Below are 18,170 nucleotides of genomic sequence, written 5' to 3'. Positions count from 1 at the left end.
AATGTGCATATATTTGCAAGGATGTAAGTTTTCAACTCCTTTGGGTAAAGACCAAGGAGTAGCATCATTGAATCATATGATCAGAGTTTGTTCAGATTTGTAAGTAACTGCCAAACTGTCTTTCAAAGAGGCTCTCTCACTTTACATTTCCACTAAAAAAGGCGAGAGTCCCACTGCTCCATCCTTGCCAGCATTTTAGTTGTTAGTATCAGGTTTCTTCTACAACCAGTGTGGGTGAGGGAAAGAGTTTCTGTTGGAGGGATGAGCCAGCTATAGATTAATCACTAAAAAACTTCTTTAACAGAATAACCAAGGAGACAATTATCTTTTTTAAATCAAAGGGGGCGTGACAGATTGAGCCATGCTAAGATCTGGCTCTAACAAAAATGGAGGAGCCCACCTTCCCTTTTTTTGTACTACTACCGGTAAAAGGAGGACCAAGAGGAGCTGCTGCCGTGAGAAACAGGATGGGGTGGAGTTAAGGAAGTCATTTGCTCTAGCGGGTCATCCCAGTAGGACCAGCATATTCCAGGTAGTGAGCTACTCTGCACGGAAGCCACATACACACTTCAGGCAATCTGGAACAATCTCTTAATGATTGCCAGTTCCTGGAAGCCATACTTCCATGTCTGACAGCTCACCAAGTCTGATTTTAATTGCTGGTCATAAATGGCTCCCCGCATGGCAGTATTCTGGCATTTAGGCATTCCAAACGTGTGTGCAGCTGGGGGCGGTGGTAGACATCTTCTTGATCTTATGACTATTTTCATCATGACTCTTTTATCATTTTATTTTACTTTTTTTGTTTGTTTCTTGAAAGACTTTACTTTTTTAAAGTTTAGTTTTAGCTTCATAGCAAAGTTGTTTTAATTTGTATTTCCATGATGACTTGTAATGTGGAACATCTTTTCTTATGCTTCTTTGCCATTTGTATATCTTCTTTGGTGAGATGTCTGCTAAGATCTTTGACTCAGTTTTTAATTGGGTTGTGTTCTTTTTGTTGAATTTTACAAATCCTTTTTGTGTATTTTGGATAACAGTCGTTAATCAGATATATTTTTTGCAAGAATTTTATCCCAGGCTGTGACTTATGTTTTTATTCTCTTGACATTGTCTTTTGCAGAGTAGAAATTTTTAACTTTGACAGAGTTCAGCATATTAATTCTTTCATGGGTTATTTTACATTTTGTGCATATGACTCTTTCCCTCTTCTATCTTCTAAACTCCTTAAAAGCAGGGACAGTGTTCCCTTGGCCATATAATCCAGGATATAGCACAGGCCTGGCACTCCACTGGTACTTGGTGAATCCCCGACCTGTGAGGGAGAAGACAGTGTCTTAGTCAGCAGTGGAGTGCAGAGGAGAGCATGCATTTCCTGACCTGCTGATCTGGGATCCTTCTACTACTATTTTCTGCTTCTCTTTCCTAATTTGAAGTTTGCCTTATAAGTGAATTCTGAAGTCATGTTTAAGAGGACATTTTCAGAAGCTATTGATAACACAAATAAAGCTTAATTGATATGATAGTATAGAATCCTCACTCAGTGAGTGAAAAGCGCAGAATATCATTTTTCAACAAGCCACTAGCATTTTTTTTCTTCTGAAAACTAAAAGGAGCCTCATCTAGTCTTTTTAAATAATCTGACTAAGGATTTATATCCTTTGATCTAGAGTGACACTCAGAACCTGGATGTTTCTTATTGAAGTTGCTGAAGTGTAGAGGAAAGATAACCTAAATTTACTTTTCATGTCAATCACTGGGAACAAAGCAAACCTTCCATGTGTGAGAAAAGATTCCGTTGGATTGTAATTGAAAGGCCAAGATTTTGCTTATTCTTGACTAATACCAATTCCGTATGTTACAGGTCTCTTACTGGCTTCAAAGAACACACCATATGTAGAAAGTCTCTTGGTATACAGAAGGATATGAAGTTATGGATCTGCCAAATGATATATACAGACAATAGAAGTTTACCTGTTTAAGAACATTTTTTAACTGACATCACAAATTTTTGTTTACTACACAATTTTAAATATTGTACTATTGAATAGCCAACTACTTTATTTTATAGAAAAATAGCAACTTTAGGGATATTAACTAATTTGCCAAAGATTAGTCATTTTGTGACAGCGCTGGATACAGAAGCTAAGCTTCTGTCCTCCCAGGTCAGGGCTATTGAGTGAATCTCCTCCTGATACCCTAGGTGCCTCCCCTTTGTAAGGAGTTAAGCCCATGTAAACACATATCCACAAAATAGCAAAGTCAAGTGTTTTTATAACTTTCAATAAGTTCATCTAAGCCTAGTCTGGAAAAATTATTAAATTTATTGGCTTTTTCTCTCCTTTGAGAACCCTTATAGTAAATCACTTATTTATTTATAATACAAAATGATTCTATGCATCTCAAACTGTGCCTCACACTGGGATTCAGAGATGAGAGTTGTAAGTTGGGGCCTTATAATTTAGTAGGAGAAAACAAAGGTATAAAATGTAGATATAGGGCTGTGGGTATAGTTCAGTGATAGGATGCTTACCTAGCATGCTCCACTCCTGGGACTGATCCCCAGCATTGCAAAAAAAAAAAAAAAAAAAAAAAAAAATACAGTACCTACGGAAAACTGTTACAGGTGTTACAGATAGGTAAGAAAATGTCTGTCAGGGCAGGGAGGGGTTTGATCTACCTGAGGGCTTAATTAACCCTTCATAGAGATGAGGACATGATACTCTGAATCTTGAAAGTTGGGAGAGGAATTTTCTGGGATTTCAAAGGAGGCAAGGATTCAGGAAAGGAGAGAAATGGCCTGAGCATAAATATAGAGAGATGAAGGTGTACTATGCATATGTCTCTGAAAACAATTTGTGTGACTTCAGGGTAGACTGAAACAAGAATTTGGGAAGGTAAGACTGGAAAAGTCAGAGCCGGGCTGATGGAATGACATTTGTAGTAGTCACAGGGTTTGAACACAGTCTATGAAAACTAAGAACTAAAAATGCTTCTATACCGTAGACTTATTTGTTGAAAGATCTACCATGGTAAGGGGTGTGTGTGTGTGTGTGTGTGTGTGTGTGTGTGTGTGTGTGTTCCTTATGCATAAGGAAACAAGCTAGCAAGTAGCAAGTAGGGAGTCCAGTAAGGTGACTTTCATGGTTATGCAAGGAAAATATGCTAGTGATGCACAGACTGGGTCAGAAGTGAAGTTGTAGAGGAGAGAGGTAAGGAGGTTACATGTACAGTAGGCAATGTCAGAGGAATCTGGTGACCAAAGAGATATGGCAGGAGGTAAGGAAAGTGACAATGAACTAGAAACTAAGAGAGCTGAGTTCTTACTATATATCCTTCACTCTCTAGCTTTGTGATTCTGGACTAGGTTTATGAAATGGCAAGGTATTCTTTAAGTCTCTAAAAATCTATGCTTCTCTCTTTGGTATCTGAATTGTATAAATATATTCATTTGCTCTTCTTGGATTTCATAATAATTATCACTAACACTTTTTATTAGGCTTAAGTGTTATTATGAGTGTTGACTCAATTAATCCTCATTATAATCCTTGATGGTAGGTAATATCATAAATCCCATCTTACCAATGAGGAACTGATGCTTAGAAAGATGACATAATTTTCTCAAATCATATCTTTTTGTTTCCAATAAGTGTCGTTTTCCTTAAGAAGCACATGGACTTCACCCAATTTCTCCCTAAGTCCATTAATAGGAATATTACTGGATATTAGTTTAGCTAAATGTTGCTACTGCAACAGATAAACCTCAAAATCATTGGCTTAGTGTGACTTACCTTAAGTTCTGCTCAGGTGAAATCCAATTGGTGGCAGGGTGTGGGTCTCTCCTCTACATAATCATTCAGGTACCGTACTGATGGTGACTTTGCCATCTTCTGCACATGGTTTCCAAGGTCACCCCCAGCACCGATCTCCATCTGAATGGGAGGTTTTTATAGGCCTGTCTGGAAGCAGCATAGTTCACTTCTGTACCCATTCCAGGTATAGCACCCACACCTCAGTGCAGGGAGACTGGAAAGTGAAGTCTGGTGTGAACCCAGGAGTTTCATACTGAAGAAGGCCCTGTCTTTGAAAGCTGGAACTTCCTTCAGCCTAGACTATCTGGCTTCAAAATGTCAGATAAACCACCATATTATATTACCTTTTGAACTTGATCTCTGTCATGCAAATACATTAATCAAGCTGTTTTTTACATAAGTTAATGTGAGGATGCGGGTTGACATTATAGTGAATTTAACATGGTGCAGTCAGTAAGATATATGACCTCATACTGTTAAGAAATATATCCAAAATATAAATTTCAGAAACTCCTTTCTCAGTTTCTCATTAAGTTCAGTGACTTAATGAAGTTAAATTGTGTTAGTTTGAAGACATTAAAAAAATCTTTTATACTTTGACTTTCATTTTCTGATAGGTCTAATAGATTCCCTCATTATAATGAAACTTAATCATTTCATAAACTTATGGAATGTTTGAATTGGAAGTAACTTTTAACACTACATTACCTCTAAATGTAGTCTGATTTCTTCGTACTGCAGATAAGAAAAGAGACCTAGAGACCTAAATAACCTACCCACAGCGCACTCTTCAGGGACAGAGAACTGCACACATGAGCCCAGGTCCCCTGTTTTTCTTTTCACTGTCCTTTCTATTCATTGTGTCATTTTCTCAAGGAGCCTGAGGCTGCACTGCCCTTTTTTCTGGAAACAGCTTTAGGGATGTTATTAATCATAAAGAACAATGTGATTCTTATAGTGCTTGGGAATTGGGGATGTTCTAAGTCTATACTTTTTGTGTAATTTAGAATTAAGTGGAAAATCTTTTTAACCCTTGTCATTACAAAAATAATTTACATATATGTACATATATATTAATGGACTATTTTCTCTTTGATTATAATTTTTAGGATGTTTTAGGGTCATTATTTGTAATATCAGTTTTTATTATGAGAAAAATATAGGGAATATGACTGTTGGATTTAGATTTTCCTGGATCCTACTTCGAAGGGCAGAGGTTACTCTCTTAAAAGTGGAGATAAAGAATATTTCCAGCTCATGATTAATTTTTATTAATGATAACTTTAAATTTTTAAGAAAGAAATTTTCAAGATAGTACATTTTTGGGTCAAGAAAAAGAGATACCCATCATGTTACCTCAGGAAGAAAAGGAGATCATTGAAATGTATTCTATAAAAAATTTACAGGCAACCAGGAAAAACTTCCTAGGAAGGGAAGACAACAAGGCAGTTCATTGGCCTGCCTACTGCCTTACTTCTGACCTCTCTTCTTCCTGGGCTTGACCACCACCTCTGAGATCCAGCTCTCATCCCCACAGCACAGAGCTGTCCTTGTGTCTCGACTCCTGATGCCTCACATCCTAAGGACCTTCAGCTCGCTTGTCCATCCCCACAGGGCAGTCATGTAGTTTTCGGTTCATCTTTCCAGAGAAATAGATCTGTCTGGTCTAATACCTCTTTTTTAGGGCAGTCCTTACAGCTTAAGTTGACCAATAGTTTATAAAATGAGCACTATTCTTTTCAGATCACCTTTCTCAACACCAGTGTGGTTGTGGAAGATGTTTGTGGTTGAGCCAAGAGGCAATGACTCTTAACATTCTCACAGGAATGAATCTCCATCCTTCTCTTAAAAGAGACTGGGAACATTCTCTGACTGAGGGTTTGCTTTTGTTAATAGACCCTACACTTTCAAATGGAAAATGTAGGGTTACTTTTTAGTCACAATCTTTTTCTCTTCAATAATTTTATTTCATTTTTTTTTTTCTGAATAAAAATAGTGGAACCGTTTTAGAAAACAGGATTTGTAAAAATGTCATTGTTGCTCTGCTGTTTCCTCCCTGACCTGATCATCCTGACTTCTTACACTATGGGGACTTTTGAAATTTCATTCAGCTATTTAAATGACCAGTTCTTTTAATTAGATTGCTTCAGTATGAAAGTCTAAAAATATGCCCCACTTTCTCATCTAATGAATAAAAGTGAGAAATTAGCTGTCTCAAAAAGTTTTTGTTTCAGCACATTTTTTCCATTCAAAGTGATTTACAGCAAACCAAATTCACTAACTAGCTTGTATTTCAAATGCCTATTGGTGCATGTAGGTGATGCTTTATTTCTGCTTAGAAGGTGGAATACAGACTCTCTAGAGAGCTAGTCAAGCTGAGTAAAACTATTAAATAGGAGTATATGAAGACAAACAAAATTTCAGAATCAATGAGACAAATCAGAATACAAATAAGAACTGAAATCTAATGGAGAGGAAACAGATAGGAACAAATTCACAACTGGGTGCTAAATTTACTCTCTTCTATAGCTCAAGTGTCAGATTGAATTTTTTTTTGCATACATCCTACATCAACACAATTAAGTATATATAGAGAGAGCTTTTGAAATTTGAAATTAGAACTTCCATAAAATGTACTAACTCTCCCTAACAGTCATGTCTTTGTAGTTACATGAATGTTATGCCACTTTGACATACATTATTTATGCTAATAGTAAAAGTAGGATAATTAACATTTAAATAAGGCTTTGCAATTTTAATGCAGCTTCATGTTTGGCTTTCATGAGGACTCTATGGAGTCATCTTAGAAATGAACAAGCGAGTTTTTGGGGAAGTAAATGAATTTGCCTGAAGGTTCACTCAAGTAGAGCATAGGTCAAGTTAGGCTTGGAACCGGGTGTTCAGTTCCAGAACCTGTGCCCTTTTGTGGTTACCAAGCATCAGCTGTGGGGATAGTGACATACTTACTGCATTCCTCCACATCATCTGAAACTTTAGTCTGATATATGTGTTTAGATATCCAAGGAGAAGGTGCCATGTGATCATAGCTAAGTTCAGGATATCTGGAAGCAAACTGAATCCTCTTTTTAGGTGTGCCCCTCACCAGCTTTTAAACCTTGACCAGCATACTCAACACTTCTTTTTCTCTACCTAAAAAAAAAGAAGGTAATAACAGTGTCTTCTTCAATAGTCTTTGTGGTAATAAAGTTAAATAATGGTACATGATAAATATTTTTAAATATTAACAATTACCAATATTCCATAAATCATTTCTACAGTATGTGAACTATTTTTCACATAGAATGTGGTATGTCTAGTTGTTTGCTTATAATTATTAACCTAAGACCAGAAACCACTACTTAAGATCAGTGATTTTTATAAATATTATTCTGCAATAAACCCATTTTTCTTACCAATGTGCTTATCATTGTTCACAGGTGATAAATGTGACACATTATGTATATATAATTCAATGAACATTATTGTCATATGTAATTTTTAAAAATATATATGTATATACAAACCAAATACCATTTAATTTAGTTTTTCCTCTGGAAGTTTCTATTAGTATATAAACAAGAAGTTGGTAAAATGTCTTATGGGATTTCATGCCAGAATATACCAGTCATAATAGCTTTGCGTAAATTGGGAATCTTAAGGTCTGATTCTAAGGTCATATTTCTGGGGCACTCTAGGGACACTGGTCCCATTGAAGTGAGACATAAGGGTCATAACCTTGGGAGGCAACAAAAAGAGCTGACTACTTATCCCTGTTTCATGAGAATTTAATGAAACCTATGTCTCTGTTGGCATTTTGCAAAAGTGTAGAAGCAACACATTTGTGTTTATGAATCACATTCAAGGAGGAAAAAATATCAAAAAGCTTTTTGTGTGTGTGTGTAAGAGGGTGAGAGAGACAGACCTGGGAATTGTGACGTGAAGAAAATGGTTTGTTTGTTCTTTTTCATTTAGGTCTTCTCCAGGGGGTCTTGCATCCTTTTAACATGATGCTAAATGATCTAGTGTGAAGCCTATTTTGTTAATGTGGAAAGCCCTAATATTTGATTAGGTTAGTTTATCAGGAGCTTTGTCTGAATCTATATAGAGAATTCTAACTTGTATTTCCTACCATCTCATTAACCTTTTACAAGAAAATCAGAGGAATTAGTTTTTACCTTCTTAAATTGCTTGTTTACCATTTATTAAACACATACCACATACTGAGAAGTTTATATGAAAAATTAGTCTTTGTCTATAAGAATTTGGGTATCATAAGAGGAAGATCAAATACCCAGCAGATAAATAAAAAAACTGTACATTTACATACATGTACATTCATACACACATACCATGCCAAGGTGAGCTGAATTCTGCCATGTTTTCCTTATTTGAGATATCTCACTTTATGTGATATATTTATAGACATATATACAAATATTGAACGGCTGATATTTTTACTATCCATTTCTTCAAATTCTTTGAGTACAAGATGTCTACCTACCATCTGTTAGATTTTAAAGTTAGATGTCTCTTTTTCCCCACAAAAAAAGCTTTACAGCTTCAGTTTAAGAAGTACAAAGGGCAAGAGTGATTTTCACCAAAGTCCTCTTTTTCATCAGGAAACTCAGCCTGTGTTTCTGCACATTGTATTCATAAGCAGTGAAAGGAAAGGACAGGGCAGGAAAGTCCTGTATCTGTCAGACTCTGACTTGTTCTTCCTGGTTACCTCTACAGTTAATCTTATAACATTTAGTGTCATGTTCTCTGAGGGGAGACATACTTCTTTCTTCCCAGTGTAGCTACCACATTATCTTCTACCACATTATCTTCTCGTCATTGTTCCATGCCACATTTCACCTCCTTTATCTTCCAAGAAGAAAGAAGCCTGCTCTTCTCCAGAGTTCTGGCATACCAAACTGAGCCAATGTAATTATCACACTGTAGGATAATTCCTTACAAATTTTCAGATTATATTAATATCTAAGTATTTTAGCAATGTATTTTTGGTCTTTATTCTGCATTTGGCTCAAATAAGCTAGAATGATCCAGATTTTGAGATATTGGACTTCATTGACTTCCTCTTAACAACCCTACTTAACAATCTGGGGAACAGGAGAGGGAACTACTGTGTAGACAAGGTAGGCTAAGTTTGTGGCAATAACAAACTCCAAGTTTGAGAGGTGCATAACAGTATCAGTTTCTTTCTTATTGGATTATCATGGTGAGTCTTTATAGAAGAGACTCTGTTCCATGTCTCTAACTCTGGGGATTCAGGTTGCTGTAGTCTCTACTTTCATGAACATAACTGGTCACATTTCCTGGTGGAGAGAAACACACCAATTTGTATAGACCCTAGTTTTTTAAAGCAGATTACACTGATGGCTTTTGCTTCCACTTGTAAATGCCTCATATTCCTTTATCTTTCATTTCATTGAACAAAGTCAGTCACAATCCCACATCTAGAGTCAATGGGATGGAGAAGTACAAAAGTACCCTGAGTCCAGAAGGGAGAGAACCAGAACAGTGTGGCAAGTAGCACTTACCACAGCTACTTTATTTTAATATTTTTCTCATCAGGCAAGGTAGAGATGAATTTTAGTGATGGCATTAAGGGGAAACCAGATGCAAAGTTTTCATTCCTCCCTTGTTTTCCAATGTATAAGAAAATCTCCCTTCAACTAAGATGGTGAAATATCCTTGGTGCTGCAAAGATGCCTCTTTTCCCAGGGGAGAGGCCAGGGGAGCCTTAGCATGTGCTCTTGCCAGCTATAGTACTGGGGAAGAGAATGAAGCCCCAGCCACCATCAGGTTCTTCCCAAAGCTATCTCTGCTCAGTGACCTGCCCGCCATTGCCAGTTTGAAGAAGCCCTTATCATCTCTCCCTGACTTTCACTCAATAATTTATAGGACAAATCTTATCATCACTCACATCAAATAACCTATCATCATAGATACTCCACATCCCCCACTTCATAAGCTTCCATCTTCCATTGTACTGTTTCTTCTGCAGTGTATCATGGCCATATGCGAATGCCCTGCCAGATGGTCCTATGGCTTCTTCACAGAAATTTCATGTTTTCTCTTCCACAGATGTCTACTTCATGCTCCCCTTTTCTTGTTAAAATCTCTCAATGTATTAGAAAGACTAGATGATGTCAGGTCAGATATGAACATGGAAGTGCAGATGTCTCTTTTTGACACATTGATTTCCTTCCCTTGAAATCTATATCTAGTAGTAATACAACGGGTTCATAAGGTGGTTCAACTTTTAATTCTTTAAGGAGCCCTCACACTGTTTTCCTACCAGCAGTGAACAAGTGTTCCCTTTTCTCCACATCCTTGCCAACACTTTTAATTTTTTGTCTTTTTGATACTAGCTGTTTTAACTAGAATAAAGTCATATCTCATTGTGATTTTGATTTACACTTTGCTAATGATAAGTGGCATTGAGCATTTTCCATGTATTGTTGGCCAAGTTTATGTCTTCATTTTAGAAATGTCTATTCACATGTGTGCCCATTTTAAAATGGTGCCAGTTGTTTTCTTGCTATTGAATTGCTTAGGTTCCTTATATATTTTGAATATCAACGCTTTATCAGATGTGTGAACTGAAAATATTCTTTCCCATTCATTGGGCTGTCGTTTTTCTCTTTGGTTGTTTCTTTTCCTATGATAAAGCTTCTTTTCAATCTTTGCTTTTGGTGTCTGTGCTTTTGTTGTCATATCTTTAAAAATCATTGCCCAGATCAATGTCATGGAATTTACCCTCTTTATTTTCCTCCAGTAGTTTCACAATTCCAGGTCTTTATATTCAAGTTTTTTTTTAAATTTATTTTTATTGTAAACAAATGGGATACATGTTGTTTCTGTTTGTACATGAAGTAACAGCATACCATTTGCATAATCATATATTTACATAGGGTAATGATGTTTGATTCATTCTCTTATTTTTCCTCCCCCTACCCCTCCCACCCCTCTTTTCCCTCTATACAGTCCCTCCTTTCTCCATTCTTGTCCCTCTCCCACTCCCCATTATGTGTCATCATCTGCTTATCAGTGAGATCATTCGTCTTTTGAATTTTTGAGATTGGCTTATCTCACTTATCATGATATTCTCCAATTTCATCCATTTGCCTGCAAATGCCATAATTTTATCATTCTTTATGGCTGAGTAATATTCCATTGTATATATATATACCACAGTTTCTTTATCCTTTCATCAATTGAAGGACATTTAGGTTAGTTTCACAGTCTGGCTATTGTGAATTGAGCAACTATGAACATTGATGTTGCTGTATCTCTGTAGTATGCTGATTTAAGTCCTTTGGGTATAGGCCGAGGAGTGGGATAGCTGGGTCAAATGGTGGTTCCATTCCAAGTTTTCTAAGGAGTCTCCACACTGCTTTCTAGAGTGGCTGCACTAAATTGCAGCCCCACCAGTGAGTGTACCTTTTTCCCCACATCCTCGCCAACACCTATTGTTGCTTATATTCTTGATAATTGCCATTCTAATTGGGGTGAGATGGAATCTTAGTGTAGTTTTGATTTGCATTTCTCTTATTACTAAAGATGGTGAACATTTTTTCATATGTTTGTTGATTGCTTGTTGATCTTCTGTGAAGCATCTGTTCATATCCTTAGCCCATTTGTTGATTGGGTTGTTTGTATTCTTCGTGTAGAGTTTTTTGAGTTCTTTATATATTCTGGAAATTAGTGCTCTATCTGAAGTATGAGTGACACAGATTGTCTCCCACTCTGTAGTCTCTCTCTTCGCATTGCTGATAGTTTCCTTTGCTGAGAGAAAACTATTTAGTTTGAATCTATCCCAGTTATTGATTCTTGCTTTTATTTCTTGTGCTATGGGAGTCCTGTCAAGGAAGTCTGATCCTAAGCCAACAAGTTGAAGATTTGGACCTACTTTTTCTTCTATAAGATGCAAGGTCTCTGGTCTGATTCCAAGGTCCTTGATCCATTGTGAGTTGATTTTTGTGCAGGGTGAGAGATATGGGTTTAGTTTCATTCTGTCGCATATGGATTTCCAGTTTTCCCAGCACCATTTGTTGAAGAGGTTATCTTTTCTCCATTGCATATTTTTGGCCCCTTTGTCTAGTATGAGAAAATTGTATTTATTTGGGTTTGTGTCCATGTCCTCTATTCTGTATCATTGATCTACCTGTCTATTTTGGTGCCAATACCATGCCGTTTTTGTTACTATTGCTTTGTAGTATAGTTGAAGTTCTGGTATTGCGGTACCCCCTGTTTCATTCTTCCTGCTAAGGATTGCTTTAGCTATTCTGGGTTTCTTATTCTTCCAGATGAATTTCATGATTGCTTGCTCTATTTCTGTAAGGTACATCATTGGGATTTTAATTGGAATTGTGTTGAATCTGTATAGCACTTTTGGTAGTATGGCCATTTTGACAATATTAATTCTGCCTATCTAAGAACATGGGAGATCTTTCCATCTTCTAAGGTCTTCCTCAATTTCTTTCTTCAATGTTTTGTAGTTTTCATTGTAGAGATCTTTTACCCCTTTGGTTAGATTGATTCCCAAGTATTTTATTTTTTTTGAGGCTATTGCAAATGGAGTTAAAAATCTACCATCCAGGAAAAGTCCAGGACCAGACGGATTCTCAGTTGAGTTCTACAAGACCTTCAAAGAAGAACTCATTCCAATACTTCTCAAAGTATTCCAGGAAATAGAAAAGGAGGGTACCCTACTAAACTCATTCTATGAAGCTAATATCACCCTCATACCCAAACCAGGAAAAGACAAATCAAGGAAAGAAAATTTTAGACCAATATCCTTGATGAATATAGATGCAAAGATCCTTAATAAAATATTGGCAAACTGTATCCAAAAACATATTAAGAAAATCGTGCACCATGATCAAGTGGGGTTCATCCCTGGAATGCAAGGATTGTTTAACATCTGTAAATCAATAAATGTAATCCATCATGTCAACAGACTTAAGGATAAGAATCATATGGTTATTTCAATTGACTCAGAAAAAGCGTTTGACAAAATACAACACCCCTTCATGCTCAAAACACTAGAAAAAATAGGGATAATAGGAACATACCTGAACATTATAAAGGTTATTTATGCTAAGCCCAAGGACAACATCATTCTTAATGGAGAAAAACTGAAACCATTCCCTTTAAAAATGGGAACAAAACATGGATGTCCTCTTTCACCACTTCTATTCAACATTGTCCTCGGAATTTTAGTCAGAGCAATTAGACAGACTAAAGAAATTAAAAGGATATGAATAAGAAAACAGGAACTTAAGCTGTCACTATTTGCTGATGACATGATTCTATATTTAGAGGATCCAAAAAACTCCTCCAGAAAACTTCTAGACCTCATCAATGAATTCAGCAAAATAACAGGTTATAAAATCAACACGCATAAATCTAAAGCATTTTTATACGCAAGCGATGAAACATCTGAAAGGGAAATGAGGAAATATTCAAGTTTTAATAATTTTGTGTCAAGCTTTTTATATGGTGTGGGAGGATTATATTTTATTTATTCTGCATGTGGAGTCATTTGTTGCAACACCATCCACTGATGTGGTCATCTTCTCTCACCTGCGTGTCCTCACATCTTTGCTAAAGTTTTGCTATTTTAGCTCAAGATTTCTTTGACCATTCAGGGTGAACTTGCTTAGAGGACAATTATTTCTCTTTGTTCACTTGGATCTTTTAGCAGCACGTGGCATAGCTGATCCACCCCTTCTTTTTCTTGCATTTTATTCCTTGGTCTTCCATTCCTTTATTCCCTGTGCTTTTCTTTTCCTCTTATACTGGTCTTTATCAGTCTTCTTCTTGTCTCCTCCATCCCATAGCTGAACTTTGGACTATTATTTTTCTTTTTCTCCTCTGTATTGGCAACATTTCTGTAGATGTTCAGAGACGGGGGTCTGCTGAGGGTGAGGACGTACAATGCCTAACTAGACTGAGCACTCACTCAGACATCGGAGATCGAGCTCTGAAGGCACAAATCTAATTTTATTTAGGGTTGTACAGGACATATATAGGCACATTATCCAATCAGGTTAATGCACTGGTTAAAGCATAACAGAATCAGCCTATAGGTGAACTATATGTTGAGGTAATGTAAACAAACCAAGCATGCCTAAGTAATTCTGCCCAGCAACAGGTCTGAGACAAAGGACTTGGGGGGATGGTAAGCTCCTGCACGCAGCATGTGGCAAGGCAGCACGGGAGAGCTCACATCAGGCCTGACAGAGTGAGGCCTCCCCTCAGCTCCTAACTCAGCCTCAACAGCTGCAAAGGCCTTCATTCCATGGCAAGTCTTTACCATTACCTCAGTTTCTCTGTCTAGACTGTTTGGCTTACTTAGACCATGGTGTCAGTGACTGTTGTCAGGTAAACTTGAGGAATGTTCCCTACACATTTCCATGATTTTCTTGTTCATTCCATAGCTGTATACACTATCCATAGGTTTAGGTCTTTTAAATCTGTGTATGTAGCCCCACTCTCTTCCTTAAGCTCTATTTCATAAGTGTTTCTCTAATTAACACTATGTTTGGGTGTCTTGTAAGAATCTTAAACAATGTGACTGAAATTAAAATTCAGTTGTCCTGACTTTAACTAACTTCTGCTGAACTCCCCCTTTCCCAGGACTTCTCTATCGGAGTCATCACCTCTTGCCTTCTTCATTTCATTCTCTAAAGAGCGACCTAAGTACATGTCTGAAGTATAAAATGAGATGGTGCCACTGACATTTGAAGACTTTCCCTCATAAAGAGAATGATATCCAATCTCCTTATTAACCCTCATGTGACCTGGCTCCATTACCAACATGTTTCCCTTGAACTCTCAATTGTGGAACACATCAGCCACCCTGGCCACCTTGCTGTCCTGGAAACACACCACATCTGTCCCTATTTCAGGGCCTTGCCATTTGCTGCTCCCTCTGTTTGGAATGTTCTTCCTTACTTAGATCTTCATAATGGTTCCTTCTCAAGAGTCAACTGATTATCTCCTCAGACAGTCCTTCCCTGAGACTCTCCCCTGCCCGCCCCCACATATGTATATATCTCCTCACACACTCCCTCTCTGCTTACTCTCAAACATACTCAAAAATCTTAAAAATGAAACATCGACTTACTTAATCTCTAATTTATGTGATTATTACTTGTTTTCTTCCCAAGAATACAAGCTTTTCAAGACCAGGGAGAGACTATGTCTCTCCTATTCATTGTTGCATCTCCAGTACTCAGATCCATGCCTGATGAGTGGTATTCACTCATTTAAAATGTGACTAAGTAGAGTAGGGTATAGAGGCAGTATAACTTGTATAATATAAAGTAAAGTACTCGGGATATTGAAATGAACTGACATCATAACTACAAAAATATTTTCTAGAGCACAAGGTGATAAGAATAGCAGTCTGGCTCTTAATTTTCTAGGCTTCATAGTCATAGATTTGTGATTGAATCAAATATAGAGAACATCCTCATTAATATCAACAGTAGCAGAAAAATATTTGTGACTTTGAAAGTGGTATATACCTCTTGAAAGCACTTTTGAGTATTATGTGTCAAAGTTGCATGTCACACCTGAGTTTCTTGGACTCACATGGAAGAATGAGAGGTGGATAATATGTGTGTGACTTGCTTTCTCTTAGAAAAAATAAATCTAAGTTTTCTAATCTGAGCTACTATACATTGGTTCCTCTCATTTCCAAGGGCAAAGTTAATATAGTACATGCTGTGCTGACCTCATTTATACTGGGTCTCAATATTTTTATAACTTTAACAACTTCAGATTTCCTACTTTTCTATTTAAATTTCTGTTTTTATGTCAATACAGTTTTTAAATTTCAGAAACCATAATCTTTCAATGAACATTTGATTTTAAGCTTTTAATTTTTTAAGTTGTTACTTTCAGCCAAAAAAAAAATATGCTATATCATTTCCCAGTAGGATTAATACTTTGAAGAAGAAATGTAGAGAAAATAATAATGATAAAGACAACCTAAAACCCTATCAGAATGCGAAAAGTGAGGTCCTAAAAATTCAATCACCCAAAAAGTTCAGTAGCCTCACTTTGAGGTTAACAAAATAGATACAGGATCCTGACAACTTAGGGTATCTGGTTCTAGGTGAATGGCTGACAGATATAATCCATCCAACTTCTGACTACAGTTGGTGCCATTTGGTGGCAAAATAGCAAGGAAGGGGTCTAGGTCCTGAGACTGACTGGGCTTCTAGGAAAAGGGTGGTAAATTCAAGAATCACCCTCTTAGTTCACTTCCAGGGAAATTCTGCAGAAGATTGCTGAGGATGTGGTACTCACATTCTGCCTCCTGTTTCCTGAGTGTGTTCTCTGCCTGACTCTCACACTCTACCTCTGAAGAAGAACATAACTATTATCAATACTCAACTATTTTGAGAATGGAGATGACTTCAGGATACCTTGTCCAGGGGTTTGCTTTAATTTGATTAATGTGTTTAACAAAAATGTGTGAAAAAAGTCATCTGCAAATTAATATATTTTTGATAGTACCATATATTGCCTCTATATTTTAGACTGTTTTAACAGCTCATTCTAATTTAGTCACTAATTGTTCCTGCTTCACCAAGCATTTACTGACAGAAATGGTCTCACCACATTTAGAAAAGAAATCAAATCTGCGTTATGGAGTTAGCATCATTGTATTTCTAGTTTCATGCACGGTGGATCTCTTATAGAGCCATATTTAATGTACTTCTAATTAAAAAGAGGGAGGGAAGTGTCCAAAGCTTCCTCAATGTTGTTTTATCTTTTGTTTTTGTTTGCACAGCTCACCATGTTAAAACGGGAACTTGTGAGGTGGTGGCACTCCACAGATGCTGTAACAAGAACAAGATAGAAGAACGGTCACAGACAGTCAAGTGCTCCTGCTTCCCCGGGCAGGTGGCAGGCACCACACGAGCGGCTCCGTCTTGTGTGGATGGTGCGACTACTTCTGTTGCTAATTGTGGGAGTGTAGCGGGGGACTGCTTGGTACTGGAACCCACTATAATGTTGTTACCTGGAGTCAATCCTACAGGACCACACTATGAATCACATGGCTGAAGTAAAGTTATTGGGGGGACATTTTGGAATCTAAAATCCTTTATCTGGAGTTCTAAGATCTTACGCAGTTCTTTTACAAAAGACATTATAATGAGGTTCCATTAAGTCAATGTATTTCTTATTTTGATACCATGAAATATTGGTATGATATTGGTATTGGAATATTGCTGGTGGACGATAAAGGGAGGATGTGTCAAAATTAATTGGGAAAGGCAAGATGAAAATAGATTATTTGATGGTATGGATTCCTAAATCTATAAATTGTTCTTAGGAATGGAAAACATCAACACCATATACATGAGTAAATGTTTGGTTGTGGATAGAATTCACAAAACCATTGATTTTTATGAAGATGCATGAAAATATGAATGTAGTTTTTAGAATTCACCTAACTATAGCATAATATAAATCTTTATATGGGTCCATTTAATTAATGTTACCATATATAGTAATTTGTTAGGTGGTGTATTCATTGTGATGAAATTGGTGCTCATGATAAAAATAAGAAAAATGTGTTTAACTCTATATAATAACCTCCATATTTTCAGCCTACTGATAGGAAATATGACATCGATTCTAAACTGGTCCTGGGTTCATTTTCTTCTGTTTGTATAAATCAGTGCATGGGCATATCCACATAGGTTTTATTATCAATAGAATTTGTTTTCATGAAGCCTGTATTTTCACATGAAATATCTTTGAACATTGTGGTTATAGTTAACACATTATATTGTTCTCTCAGGAATTTGCTAAAACTGTAAATCTCATGTTCAATATGCTTATCACAATAAAATAAAATTTTAAAGAAAATTACTTTAGTTAAAATTTTGCTAATTTTTTTTTTGTTAGATCAGTGACTTTGGTTTCTATTTAAATGTGCACCCAGAGAACTAACAGTCCCGAATAGAACACACGGAGTTAATTTTTCTCTCTCTTGTAGCATCTATAGTGGAACAGAAATGGTGGTGTCATATGCAGCCATGTTTGGAGGGAGAGGAATGTAAAGTTCTTCCAGATCGGAAAGGATGGAGCTGTTCTTCTGGGAATAAAGTGAAAACAACTAGGGTAAGTGGACATCCAGCGTGGCAAGAGTGAAGTATCTCTGAATCAAGAGAGAATGGGCATGTGGATCTGTAAGTGTTGGTTATAGAATGAGAAATCACGGTTTTGCATAGTACATTTCCCATTTTTTCCTTCATTCATTTTTTCATAGTATATTTTTATTTCTGAATGCCATCTCTATATATTGCCATCAACTCTCATGAC

General features: G+C 36.7%; 1 protein-coding gene across 3 annotated transcripts in view; it reads left to right on the top strand.

The window, feature by feature from the left end:
• Tafa2 (TAFA chemokine like family member 2) overlaps positions 1-18,170 on the top strand; it is a 436,794-nt gene that overhangs the window by 362,100 nt on the left and 56,524 nt on the right. For all 3 annotated transcript variants that reach the window (XM_047548076.1, XM_047548075.1, XM_047548077.1), the window contains 2 exons: positions 16,630-16,782; positions 17,845-17,969. In XM_047548076.1, coding sequence (XP_047404032.1) covers positions 16,630-16,782; positions 17,845-17,969 — 278 coding nt within the window. The remainder of the gene's footprint in view (positions 1-16,629; positions 16,783-17,844; positions 17,970-18,170) is intronic.

This window comes from Sciurus carolinensis, chromosome 4 (genome assembly GCF_902686445.1).
Source record: "Sciurus carolinensis chromosome 4, mSciCar1.2, whole genome shotgun sequence".
Taxonomy (NCBI): Eukaryota; Metazoa; Chordata; class Mammalia; order Rodentia; family Sciuridae; genus Sciurus; species Sciurus carolinensis.
This window is presented reverse-complemented; position numbering and strand designations above follow the sequence as displayed.